Source organism: Emys orbicularis, chromosome 3 (assembly GCF_028017835.1).
Source record: "Emys orbicularis isolate rEmyOrb1 chromosome 3, rEmyOrb1.hap1, whole genome shotgun sequence".
In the NCBI taxonomy this organism is placed as follows: Eukaryota; Metazoa; Chordata; order Testudines; family Emydidae; genus Emys; species Emys orbicularis.
Window position 1 is genome coordinate 128,655,864 of NC_088685.1, and position 14,595 is coordinate 128,670,458.

Below are 14,595 nucleotides of genomic sequence, written 5' to 3' on the forward strand. Positions count from 1 at the left end.
CAGACTAGGCAATATGTTATTTAAAAAAGTACAAGCACACAGTTTTATAATTCCTCCTGCCCTGTAGGTATAATTCTATTGAATAACACTGAGTTCCTATTTAAAAAAACCTCCATTGCTGAAGGACAATAGCATTTTAAGAAATTATATAACCCTAGAGGCTTAAAGTCCTCAGAAATGGGATTTCCCCCCCCCTAGTGCAGGATCTTAACAATTCTAAGTGCATCATTGGTATGAGGCTATAATTTGATCAGGACCTTATACAATGAGAATTTCCAGCTGGCTTGAATAGAAAGACAATATAACTCACAAAATGCTGTGTGCTCAGAATTTATTTTTATAGAGAAAAGTTGCCCTCTCATCCAAATCTGAACCTGTGCTCTGAATTACTAAAGAAAACAGCAAGAAGTATAAATACACACGTACAAAAATTAAGATCTAGATGCAAGTGAGTCAATCTTTAAAGAACCTCTTTGGAAAGATGCAGCCAATAAAAAAGAAAGTTCCAATGATGCTATATGATTTTTTTTTGGTAACTGTTTTGACCTGAAGTCAGTGTGTTGGCTTTTTGAGAATCATTTTGCAATCAATACTAGCAGCGGTACTTACATTTCTCCAGTTCAGGGTGACATTCTCAGAATATATGTTCTCTTACACAATGAGCTTGTATAACCATGGCTATTATTTTTCTTTATGGCATATAGCATTCTTCCCAAAAATATCTTTCAAGTGATCCATTAAGAGCATAAACCACATTATGTTTTTCATATCAGGGTCCAGCTCTGTCCATTTTCCAGTTCAGAACCATGACATTCTGGGACTTGTAGCTCCCAAGGAGTAGGGGACCTGTATGTTAGGCAACAATGGATGTGGTGCAGGTTGCTGGGGAAATATAAGCAGCAGTCTTCCCTCAGACTAGTGGGTGACCAGGGATGATCTATTGTGGGTCTCTTGACCTGAAAGGGACAGAGCATACTGTTGGGTCTCTTGAGGCAAAGGGCCCTCCTGGGTTTTGGAGAGCTTGGGCAGAGGTCTTGAGGGCCAGTAAAAGGATGAGGGAGGGCTTAAGAAGAGGCAATGTTTTGGGCTAGAAAACCAGAGATTATGAGAGAGTAGTTCTGTTCAAAGGTTTAACACAGGCTGTGGAAGCGTCCAGTAGTATAGGACTCTGTACCTGTGCACCAATGAGTGAAATTTGTTTATTTGGGTGATGTGTTATTTGTAAACTCTGCACCCAGGGGTGAATGTTTAGACTCTCCGTATACATGTTGTTTCAGTGGACTTGTTACAACAGAACCAGAGACGTTTTAGGGGTTAGCCCAGGAGTCTCAAACTCAAATGACCACGAGGGCCACATGAGGACTAGTGCATTGGCCCGAGGGCCGCATCACTGACACCCCCCACTCGCTGCCCCTGGCCCCGCCCCCACTCCACCCCTTCCATGAGGCCCTGCCCCGTCTCTTCTCCACCTCCTCCCCTGAGTGCACGGCTCCCTGCTCCTCCCCCCTCCCTCCTAGAAAGTGCTAAGCGCCACCAACAGTAATGCACCTCACTCAAAGGACAAACCACGCACTTAGTTAGATTTACTTCTGTTAAAGCCCCCGCCCCACTGCACTGGGCTGCACCACCACTCCACCCCTGCTCTGCCTCTTCCAGGGGTGGCAGGTTTGTAGAAATTTTGGTGGTGCCCAGAACCTGCCCGCCCCCCAAACTCCACCCCCACCTGCCTAAGGCTCTGGGAGGGAGTTTGGGTGGGGGAGAGGGTCTGGGGTGCAGGCTCTGGGATGGAGTTTGGGTGCTGGGTGCAGGCTCCGGGCTGGGGCAGGGGGTACAAGCTCTGGGATGGAGTTTGGGGATAGGAGGGGGTGCAGGGGTGAGGGCTGTGGGGCTGGGGATGAGGTGTTTGGGGCATTGGAGAGGCTCAGGACTAGGGCAGAAGGGCAGGGGAAGGGCAGCCTGCCCTAGCCATAGTGGTGGGGGGCACTAGGACCCTGCGGCAGCAGGTGATGCTGGAAGCTGGCAGAGCGGAGTGGAGTCACCATGAGCTGCAGGCTCCGGGGCAGTGAAGGGGCAGCAAGTGAGCCCGGGGGACACTCGGGGGAGACACGTTGGGGTGGCAGGCGGGGCCGGGGGAGAGACCCGGCCCCAAACATTGGGGAGCAGCGAGCAGGGAGCTTAGCTGCCACATAAAATAACTCGAGGGGCACGCGGGGAGCTTGGCGGGCCACAGGGAAGAGCTCCGTGGGCCACATGCAGCCCGCGTGCCGCGTGTTTGAGACCCCTGGGTTAGCCTCAGGTCTAAACTACACAACCACCAACAGGAAACTGAGGCAGGCACAGTGAGGGGGAAAACTGAGTGAATTACTGCACCTGATGGTTGAACACGTAAGCCACTGTTACAGTATAGAAACTCCAATTTTTTGATGCATGGTGTCCTGAGTGACATCTACTGTCTGGGACTTTTGTATATATATGTGTGTGTTTAATTTGAAGTTTGTTATGATTATTTTAACCTCTGAGAACTCCAAGTTCTGTGGAATTAATAAAATTCTTTTTAGGCTTTTCAGAATCTGTAAATTCTACAGCATAATCAGCACAGCTGTAAACACCATAAACCAAATAGCTTTGTCTCAAGAAGATCACAAACTCTGCAGATACAGACTGTGCCATTTGTTCAAGGAATTTAGAAACTTGGGAGATAAACACCATGCTGTGTGTAAGCTCCATAAACTGCAGTGTGGCAGAAACTGCTGTGCTCTGGGAGCCAAATAGCTTCTGTTCCTCAAGAAATCTAGAAGCTTCCCACTACAAAGTTTACAAAATCTGCAGGTATTGCCAGTACAGCTGACCAGATCAGCAGGTACATCCCGCCTCTGACAAGTCCTTAGGCCCATCTTGCAGACCTTGTAAGATCCATGTTCACCACTATAATTATGAAGTTCAAAAGCACTGATATACGGCTACAGTTTCAGTGCCAATTACTATAGAACATGTTATAAGGCTGTGTCTTCATACTTGAACTCCAGTTAGTCCTTGTATTCCATTACAACAAACTCTTCAGATATGTTTAGTGGAGTTTATAATTTGTGTGATTCAAAACAGCTCCTGCTCAAGGAACTTTGAACCTTTTCTGGCAGAGCTGATGGAGCCTGTAAACATCTTAAGCGCAACAATGTGAGAATCAAGTTAGTAAATTTGTCCTTCCTGTGTGCCATGTTTCCAACAGAGTACAGAGGAGCCCCACTGCTTCTGTCCTCTGGGTTTCAGTGGGCGTGAAGGGCAGCCCTGCTTCATTGAAATACTCCCGTTTTTTGTTAAACATTCTTGTCTGTTTTCCAAAAAAATACTTTCAAGAAAATAATTCTTATAGTGTTAAGAAGTGGAAATATTTTAAAGGGCTTATTCAAAACACCTCACAACTTTAAAGAAATTCCCAGACAAGTAGTACTTTAACACAATTTTAAGTTTGAAAATATAGATTAAACAAAAAGAACCTCATGTTAATATCTTGGTTTAAAAGAAACACTACAAATTTGAAAGTCAGAAAATTCAGAGTTTAAGTTCTGCAAACATCCCTAACTGCAGCTTTGTATCCCCATTTAGTATCCATCTAACAGATGCTTCCAAATTTTAAGTATTATTACCGAAGTTTTTTCCTCAAGTGAGTGCCTAAAATTAGTTTTCTAAATCCTTATTTAGGGTTCTAAATAAATGGTCTGATTTTCAGAAGTGCTAAGCACCCAGCAGCAAGCACTGAAGGCAATGGGTCATTAAGTAACTAATTTTGGTTTGATCTATATCCAGCTATAGCATTTTTCACTATCAAATATCCATGCAATAAATATAGGACTATTCATACATGTACTATTTTAATACTAGTAAGGGTTATTTTTCTTGTCACAAGTGTGTGTGTACTACTCATATCCTTGCAACTGTTCCATTCTAAGACTGTTTAATATTTATCATCCGATATCAGTTTAAAATACAATACAGCCACAACTGGGGATACATTTGCCCTTGAAGGGGGAGGGACTCAATTATCTAATAGATCTTTTCCATCTCTAAATACTATGTTTTTCTATAGACAGATATATTTGAACTTCAGAGCTCTTTTGGTACAGAACTGGCTCATTGTGAGCTGTGAATGCTGGAAACTATTGATTGCTGAAGGTGAAAGGTTCTATACTGTTTTTACAATAACCTTTGCTGTCACTGAACTCTGGGATCATGCTGACTAATGAGGCATAACTAGCCTGGAGAGATTATCTACTGACAAAGAATAAGAGATTCACCATAAGTGGGTAACCCTTGGTTAAAACATGCATTAAATGCCTCATACTCTTCTTTACCCACAAACTAGCTCCTCAGACTAATCCAAACAGGCAAGGCTTTCTGCAGCCTTTTTTTTTAAGCTGTCATTCCCCGTGTCCTCCCCCCCACACTTCCCTTATGTTGTTGTAAATTTATCTTCATACAAAAAAACAATCAATGTGGTTTTTGGGGTTGCCAGGGCTACTCATGGGTAAGGCTATGATTATGTCACAGAATCTGTGATTTCCAGATACCTCAGTGACATTTTCACTTCAGTCCCGGGGCAGCTCTCAGCTGCCACAGGGAGCCGGGGGAATCCCCCCCCCCCCCAGAGTTGGCCAGCTGCCGCAGGTGGCCGGGGGGGGGGAACCTCCCCAGAGTGTCCAGCTGCTGTGGGAAGTGGCCCCCCCCAGAGCTGCCCAGCTGTCTGTGGGAGGGTCCTGGACCTCTTAGCCGCCATAGGCAGTGGGGCACCCCACACCTCTCAGCAGTGCGGGTGGCAACCCCCTGCAGCTGCCCAGCTGCCAGTCCGTGGGGGCCCCTGGACGTCTCAGCCACTATAGGTGTGGGACCCTCTTCCATCCCCATTTTGTCATGGATATTTTTAGTAAAAGTCAGGGACAGGTCACAGGCTTCTGTGAATTTTTAGCTATTGCCCGTGACCTGTCCCTGACTTTTACTAAAAATATCCATGACAAAAATCTTAACCTTACTCATGAGGAGGTGACATTCAGCTTTATGCAGTTCAGTGCAGGGTGGGTAGCGCAAAAAAAAAAAAAAAGTTCTGGGCAGCAATGCTTTTGCCAGTAATTATTGAATTATAGCTAGCAAGCGCTTCTGCATTTGCACCCATCATTTGACATGGTAATAAATACCTCAAGTTGGAGGGATTTCCAGCCCTGCTCAGTGTGGGTGGGCAGCGACAATTTAGAACTCACTTAAAGATCAAATTAAGCTGTCAAAACTATTATCCTTTGAGCCAAATTCTTTGGAACTTCACTGACAGCAGCTCTCACTGCAGCTCTTTTAATATTTCCCTTCCTTCACCACACTTCTGGGCTGTCTTCACTTTTGTAACTCAAGTGAATTTATTGCCAGTTTATTCGAGGTAGATAACATGTTTGTAAGACGCTAATGTGGACCTCCCCATGCCTTTGACCTGGGCGACAAGCTTTTGTTCTTTACCCTATGCTGATCCCTAGGGGCACAAAAGTCAGTGAAAACATACCCGCTGACTGGAATCTCCACACTGTGACCAATCTGAATGGAGCAGGTGGGATCTGGCAGAGATCACATTCCTGTCACAGCTTCCAGGTGTTACCACTAAATGTCTGAAAAGCAGCTGCGGAGTATTCTAGGAAGCATGGTGATGTTGTGCAGATGCAGGGGGAGGGGAACCAGAAGCATCTGTTGAATGTAAAATTGTATGGGTGAGGATGATGTGGATGAGTTTGGCGATGTGTTTGGAGTGGATATCTGAGTGTGGTCCATTGTTTTGTAAATATTTGAGGCAGGCAGGGATGCCTTCCTTGTGAGGAATGTTGGTGTATAGGGAGGTGACATCCCTGGTGGCAAGGATGGTGTTCTGAGAGAATTTGTTAATGTTGTGGAGTAAGCCAGTTATGTCTGGGAGGAAGCTGGACATTTGTGCAGTGAGTGGTTTGAGGATGGTTTCTAGGAGTCCTGATATTCTGTCAGTAAGAGTGCCAGGACCAAGTATGATGGGTTCCCTTGTTTCTGTATCTTGGGAAGCATGCAGAAGGTCTCTGGGGTGGGTTCATGAGGGATGAGGTTGTAGAATTTCTTTTGACCTTCAAACTACTTCCCTCTCTCTCCAAGCTCATCATCAGAAACAAGCTCCCCACAGACCAAGACACGACAACCACAGGCACTGACTTTCCAAAGTGCCGGGGGTGCTCAACCTCCAGCTCTGCCCCAGGCCCTGCCCCCACTCCACCCCTTCCCCCAAGGCCCCATCCCCTTCCTGCCCCTGCTCCACCCCACCTCACCTCTTCATGCCCAGTTCCACCCCCTCCCCACCCCATACCTTCCCCTGAGCACGCCGTGTCCTTGCTCCTCCCCCGTCCCTCCTGCACGCCACAAAACAGCTGTTTGCAGTGGGCGGTAGTCGCAGGGAGGGAGGGGGAGGCACTGGTGGTGGTGGGGAAGCTTATAAGGGGGCTGCTGGTGGGTGCTCAGCACTCACCATTTTTTCCCCACATGGGTGCTCCAGCCCCGGAGCACCCACGGAGTCAGTGCCCATGACGCCAACTCAAAGCAGCACAAAACCCTGCCAGAACAGATGCAAAACCTGCAGCCATCTCTTTACTGCTACGAGGGTCAACACCCCCCACAACACACCTTTCAAGATGCATGGGTCTTACATGTGGTGTACCAGATCCAGGCCCTAATGCCCCAACAACGTGGGTGAAACCAGACAATTACTACATGCTCGAAGGAACTCGCACAGAAACATGAGACAAAAACACCATATCACCTGTGGGTCAACACTTTTCACAAAGTGATCATTCATCTGACCTCTCAGTCCTCATCCTCAAAATAAACTTGCACAACACCTTCAAAAGACAAGCCTGTGAACTTAATTTTTTTGCTAGACACTAAAAAAAAAAAAAATCAGACTGAAGAGACACACTGTCGTAATAAGCCATAAATCCAATCTGTAACCTGCTAACAACCTCACCCTGGTTTTCCCCCTCCCCGCTTCATGACTGGAAAGGTGTTAACAGGCCACTTCACCTTGAATGACCCCTTGAAATGTGTGTTAGCTACTTATGCTAAACAATCTGTTCCACCTCCTCTCTCTAAGGGTATGTTTACACTGCCCACATTATAGTGCGGTTGTGGCAGTGCTGTGACGTGGGCAGTGTAGTCACAAAAATCAACACCCCGAATGAGGGGTGTCTCCCCACTCCCAGTGATAAAGCGCTCTCTATACTGGTGCTTTTCAGTGCTAAAACTTGTGTCGCTCATGGGGGTGTTTTTTCACACCCCCGAACAACTAAAGTTTTAGCGCTTAAAGTGGCAATGTAGACACAGGGCTTGTCTACACTTACATTTTATAGCGCTCTAACTTGCTGGCTCAGGGGTGTGAAACATCACCCCCCCGAGCGCAGCAAGTTTAAGCGTTTTAAAGCACTAGTGTAAACAGGCTCCCAGCGCTTGGAGCTAATCCCCTTGTGGAGGTGGATTACCAGAGCACGCGACCACACTCACACTTCAAAGTGCTGCTGCAGGAGCGTTCCTGCGGCAGCTCTTTGAAGTTTCCAGTGTAGACATACCCACAGCCTAATATCCTGGGGCCAACACAGCTACAAAACTGCAGACAGTGTATCCTATTATTTGTTAAGTGGTGAGCGTGTACTTGGTGCTGCACAAGACAGAAAGCCAGAGGTCGTTCCTGCTCCAAGGACCTTACTCATCTATACGGGGATGTGAAAAAATAAAACTCTCGCAGGGGAAGGGTTACGTTTTTGTGGGTTCACAAAAATAGTAACAAGCTATGTGTTCTTTCCTCAGATTTCTCACAGAGCAGAAATAATTTTCACAGGTGGAGAACATTCAGTTTTGATTAGCTGAAGTATTGCAGAATTTGACTATGAATAAAGACTTGAGGATTTTCTCCATTATAAACACACACAAATATTTATCCATTAGAATCAGAAATATTTAGATGGATGGAAAGATCAGCAGCTGCTTCAGCATTTGTAGTTCATGTCTGTAAAGGGCTTTGACGTCAGATAATGCTATGTGAGTGCTTAGTTTTCTGTTTGCATGTTTTGGTTGGTTCTCAAGAGAATTGCTGTGTCATGTCATCAGCCACTTGACGTCTACTGTGCTGTTAGTCATAACCAAGATTACCTAGAATTTGTAGATATCCAAATTGAGAGATGTTAGGCACCCAGAAATAACTTGTCATTCTTGAAAGTTTGAGCCCGTGAGTTTTCAAATATGTAATGAGAATCATTCAATAGGGTTACTTTTATCAATAGTTAGTTATTTTCTCAGATACAAATTAAAAGTAACCCCAGAAGAACTATAAATAATCCTTATTAAAATAGTGAATAAGTCATGCAGAATTAGCAAATACCCAATTCCTTATTTAATTTCTGGCTCCCATACTGTATGGCCAGCAAAGAAAAAAAACAAGTGAATTGAATCACTGAAAACTCTCTCTCAACCACAGCTATAACTAGAATAAAATGACAAAGCAGAACAACATTTTATTTTTCCATACGGCAACCAAGTCTGTCTTTGCTACTCAGATTGAGCTATGGTACCGATTACAGATGGAACAACAATTTCTCTTCATTATTTACTTTTTTTTTTGGTAACAATCAGTGCACAGCTTTCCTTGCCTAAACATTTTAGTTCTTATGAACACAAAATATAACTGCATCTTCTAGTGATAGTGACAACAATATTGAGCATTTTCTTAAAATGGCTAAATATTGAAAAATGAAAAACTTTTTTTATGTAAAAATTTTAGGGATCAATTTTTGGAACTGCCCTCTAATTTGGTGCCCACAAATAACACTGCCTGCAATTTATTGCAGGTGCAAATGAGAACACCTGCACCTATTGCCTGATTTGCAGGTGCTGTAAAATAACATTTCCTCATCTATTATTTGATCCTGCAAATAACTTGGAGGTGCAAAATTTTGTGTGCAATTATTTAAAGGCACAATGTTGCACTGAAAGTGTGGAGTTTTAGTAAGTTCAGTTCCGTCCATAATGAGGAAATTGAATGGTGGAGGCTGATAAGAACATACTTTTGTGTTCTTAAATCCTACAAAACTATGCCAACAAATCCTAAACATTGCAATAAGAGATAGCGTTTTCAGCCCAGTGTCTTAATCCATACCTTTCAGAGTTGCTTTCTTAAGTACCTTCATGGCATAAAGCTGGCCAGCATCAGATCCTTTGATCTTCCTCACCAGAAATACCTACAAAAATAAGACATTTATGTAATCAAGTACTGTGGTTTGAGGGGAGAGCATTTGCTGAAGTTGATGAAGTAATGGATACTGAGACGGCAAGAATTCTAAGGAAAAGTTAATAGCTCAAAGTGTTTAGTTTTTACTTCACAAACAATTGGCTTAGCTGGCCCTTGTAAGCTTCATTTTCTACCCTTTTGCCCTCTCCTAAAGGTGACATGTTTAATATTATCAGCTGTTCTTTACACATCCAGTTAAAGCTGGTTGAATAGTAACAGTGTTTGTAAACATTTGATTTCTGAACAGCTATTTCACATGAACGTCTGGAGAATGGATGTTCTTTGAGTAACTGCTCTATTTGCATGAAAACAAGATATTTGCCATTTGTGCCCAGATGTGTTCAGCCCATTTAAAGAGGTTTAATTATTTGACTCAGAGAGAAGAAACCATATTATGTGATTCATTATTCATGATTGACAATCTGAGCATGTAGTTGAATAGTTCATTAACAATCCAGAAGTTGACATGTGTGTGCATAAGTATTGTAAAACTGCAAAGATCAAAGTCTGTTCATGAAAACTTCATGAACAGAAAAAAGGGCTACATTTGATCAATGAATTGGTCACCAATACAGATAGTTTGCCCAGCGTACATCTGAGAGAGGTTCCTATTATTACACCTTTTGACTCTGAACATTTACATAATACATGTTTTTGTTTTATTATGTGCAGCAATTTCTTCCTATCTAGTCCCAGGTGAATTTTTGGGACAAAAGAGAAAGGGAGAAATAAGCAATTTAGTTCAGTCACTATAAGCCTCCCAAAACTTAGTTTGAAGATTTACAAACTATTCATACCTCCTTGGTCTATCAATAAGGCAAGAAATCTCAGAAGAGCAGGGTCTTTCCGTCAATTTCCAGTATGTACTGGTTCCACATGGGCCAGAAATATAATCAGAGAAGCTGTTCTCTGGAGTATTTCAGGACTTCTGCTGCTGGACAGATACTAGAAGTGAAGCATCTCTACCACCAACAATTGTGCGTTCAAAGTGTAAAATCTAGCTTCTACAGATACAACTTGAAAAATACATTTTTCATTAACATTCTTGCTCAGTTAAGCTCAATTACTCAAATATTCATGGCAATCAAAGACAGAAAGAGGACTGGACATTGCCAAAGCTAATCATTTAAAAGTTCAACTATCCACGGAAATTTGTGTGTGTGTTTTTCACTCAATTCTACTCAGAAATAGTGTCTAGCATTGTGGGGATCGGAAGTGGGGAAAAAAAAAATCACAGTAAGCAACTTTGGCTAAACCCCAGAGTTTCAGCAGTGTTATTCACCTTTAAACATTGGCATGGTATCTAACTCCCAATCAAGTGGACAGTATTAGATATACTGTTTCATAAGAGGCCTTGAACTTTCAGTAGCACAGCACATTACCCTGAACGGATATTAAACTGGAATGGCTGAAGTATGGGGCAGAAAAAAAAAAATCTCACTGTATGCTATATAATCTTGCAAAGCCAGTACTATCCTTATGGCTGTAATAAGAAAAATCATCAACTTAAATTATTAGTCATTTGTCAGCTGTTCTGTGTAGCATGGGATATTGCAGTTGGTCTGCATTCCCCTCCAAAACAAATGAGTCAAGGAACATTGTGTGCTGTTTTAGAGGACATCAAAATAATTATGAAACCAAAAGGGAAATGGCACAAACAAAAATGCATTGTATTGCAAAATGATGTCTTCTTATTCTTAAAGGTACAATGGAATTCAAATAGAATTGTCAAAATTCCCCTCAACCTATGTGGTTGCCTAAAGTTAGACAACTAAACCCTTGTTTAGGCACCTAAATAAGATTTTCAGAGATGCTGAGCACCTGCAGCTCTACTAGACTACAAAGGAAGTTTCTTTGAGCATCCTGCAGCAGAGAGTTGGCTCCAGCTAGTAGCCATGAAAAGTGGTGATTTGACAGTCCTGGAGACTAACATGCTATAAAGTTAAACAAGGATCTCAGAAATTATGGTGATGAAAACCTAGATAGGAACAGCACAAGGAACCCTAGTGCAAGCTTCCCCACCCTGTCCTAACCTGTAGGGACCATTACTGGAGCGAAGAGGCGATTAGCTTTCCAGGGGCATTCAATCCCATGCCTCTCGGCTGAAGCTGCCAAATAGTGCCTGTTGTGGTATGGAGAGCACTAACTTATTTCACATAGCTCCCTGAATGGTGGCTTGCAATCACCCACAACCCAAGCTAGGTTGAATCTGTACCCCGTTATTCACTGATCCTTCACTGAAGTAAATGGACCTTGCCCAACAGGACCAAGTCTTCCTTTGGAAAGTATTTCTGTGGCACCAGAGACTAGCTATTTTAGCTGTGAAATGTTAACTGTAAAGAGCCAATTTAGAGGACTAATAATGAAATACAGCAGTACACTCTAAGACGGCCATTGAACCATTTCTGAAATATTTATTATACCCATATTCTGAAAAGTTTGGATTAAGTTTGATAGAGAGAAACTACAACAGAGCAAAAGATCTGGGGCATTTGGAATAAGGAGAGCTGCCAATTGCTGATCTTGAAAGAACAAACACTCCCGCACTTTTTTTTTTTTTTTTTTTTTTTTAAACCATTGCATCTCACCGCAGCAGCCAATGCTTACTTGGTCTGGCTGTTTTTTAATGCAGATATTCAGAACACAAGAATACTATGGTCTTTCCTATGCAGGGCTGCAGGTCATAAATTTGCTGGTGAGTGGTTTCCAAATTCCCTCATCCCAGGGAACTTGTAACAGATGCAGTGATAATTATCTGTTTGCAGTGTTCAGGAAAGCTGATAACTCCTCTAGATATAGTTTGTCTCAGGAATAAAATTGTAGGATCTGCTTCATCAGTATGTGACCCTGGCAGACCAGGTGCCAGCTTATGCCAAGGCCCCAGGCCTCACTGGACACTGACAAATGCATAGCTGGAAGCCAGTCTGGCTTTATCTGTGGGTTAGTATAGTTAAAATAGATATTAATGTTATAAGACTGTGTTTAGTGTGTAGCCTTCATGGAATGTTAGAGGATGTTGCATGCATTAATCCTACTTATAATATTATGTTATACTGAATGTTTGCATTGTAAACCTCTGTCACTGTATAACTCAAACAGGAAAAGCAGGTAAAGTGTTCATCCTGCACACAAGATGGCCCACTGAAGGCAAATGAGCATTATGTAGCATCAAGAACAGAGACCTTGTTGATAGCATTCCTAACTTCTTCCACAAAGTGAAAACCTGTGCATGAACTCATCCCATCCGCTTGGATTCTGGGGAATAGGGGATAAAAATCCCTGACAAGAAGAAACCAGGATCTTTATGCTGTCTGGACCTGGAGGAGTAAGGATTCCTAAACATAAGCAAGAGATCCCCATGCTGCTTGGCCTGGTCAGCCCTTAAGGACATATAGAGCTGCTTATTATAGAATCTTATATGACCATTTTCAATTTAATGGTAACTCATTTGTGTGTGTGTGTGTGTGTGTGTGTGTGTGTGTGTGTGTGTGTGTGTGTGTGTTTCCTGTTTGAACCTTATAAATAACTCCTATTTGTTTTCCTTAGTTAATAAATCGTTAGTTTATTACAGGATTGGCTACAGGCATTATCTTTGGTTTGAGATCGGAGTACAAATGACCTGGGGTAAGTGACTGACAGTTTACTCCCATTCCCAAAGTACCAGAGTATTGTGATTTTTGGTGTAAAGTGACCATCTATCACATAGTCCAGCTTGCCTGGGTGGGAAGATAGAGTGGAATGCCCAAGGGGACTCTCTGCAACTCCATGGTAAGACAGTTACAGTGCTTCAGGAGTTCACTCTTGTTACTGGGTTGGTGAAATCTAATTCTAGAACATACAACCAGTTTGGAGCGTCTGCCCTGAGGTCAGCACTCACAGTTGTGAGCCACTCTAGACATCTTGACACTGTTTCTCCATTTTATGCTGGTGTAACTCAGTTGATTTTAGAAGGCAGATTGATCAAGGGTTCAGGCCTGGGGAATATGTTTTCAAACAAACCAAGAAAAATAAACTTTAAACAAGAATTTTTGGCACCTGGTTTAAATTAGGCTCACCAGCCGCTAGCGGGGGTCACACTTGCAAAGGTTTGGAGATCTCATTCATTCAGACCATAGAAATGTGGATGCTTAACCAAAGGACATTCAGGTGATGGTCTGTGGTTTCTAGTCTTTGTATGTTGTTTTGTAATAGATATGTACAATATGCACACAGCAATGGAATGTGTGCACAAACATGGCTTTTGTGGGCATTAAAAATGGATGTGACAATGCAAAACTAGTTTATCTTTCTTAAAGATAATAATACTTTGCAGTTGCATAGTACTTTTCATCTGAGCACCATAAAGTTCTCTCAGTACCACTGTGAGGAAGCGATCAATCTCATTTTATAGATGGGCAAACTGAAGCACAGAGAAGGTAAGTGAAAGCTCAAGACCATACATGGTGTCACTGGCAGAGCTGCAACTAAAACATTTGACTCCCAGTCCCATGCTTTAACTTTAATGGTTGCTAGCTTGCTCCCTAAGCCTGGAATTTCCAGAGCTCAGAACATGAACCTCAGAGGATTTTCAAAGGGACTTGAGGGAATTATGTGACCAAACCTCATTGAAAGTCAATGGGAATTGGATGCCTAGTTCCCACAGGCCTCTTTGAAAATCCCAACCAATGTCCCCTAACTAGCAATTATAGCACAATCACCACCTCTGGAACAGCTGGGGGGGTGGGTTAACGCAACAAGGAGGGGATTACATAACCAGTACAGAACACTCACTCGTGTTCTAGGCCTAGCCCTATAAACATTATCCCCTAACCTGTGTCTTACATAGGACACCAGTAAATGGCAAATATGCTCTTCTGCCCCTACAACTTCATTGACTTCAATGGAATGGGACTAGTGCTGTTCAAAGCAGATTAGGTCCATTATGTTATCTTCTCACAATGCTAATCTGAATGATTACCGACTGTAGAAAATTACCTTTCCGTAGGAACCTTGCCCTAATACTTTCAGCAACTCAAACTGTGAAGGATCCGCCTTTTCAAAACCTTCCTTTACATGATGACTGATGTCTATTTCCTTCACTATACCTTCTTCCTGTGAAAGAAAAGAAAAAATAAAATCACAGCTGTTACTGTGAGTGAAAGAAAACACAATATTTATTTAAACCCCACCACACTTGTTTCTACAATTAAATCCCTAATACCAGAAACTTTGGAGAATACAAACTATATGCTACGCCAAATATGAAGCATGTATATATCAGGACTTATTTT

General features: G+C 42.8%; 1 protein-coding gene across 2 annotated transcripts in view; it reads right to left on the bottom strand.

Moving 5' to 3' along the window:
- Positions 1-14,595, bottom strand: part of RPS6KA2 (ribosomal protein S6 kinase A2) — a 460,922-nt gene that overhangs the window by 139,159 nt on the left and 307,168 nt on the right. For both annotated transcript variants that reach the window (XM_065400516.1, XM_065400517.1), the window contains 2 exons: positions 14,300-14,416; positions 9,194-9,275 (listed from right to left, as the gene is read on the bottom strand). In XM_065400516.1, coding sequence (XP_065256588.1) covers positions 9,194-9,275; positions 14,300-14,416 — 199 coding nt within the window. The remainder of the gene's footprint in view (positions 1-9,193; positions 9,276-14,299; positions 14,417-14,595) is intronic.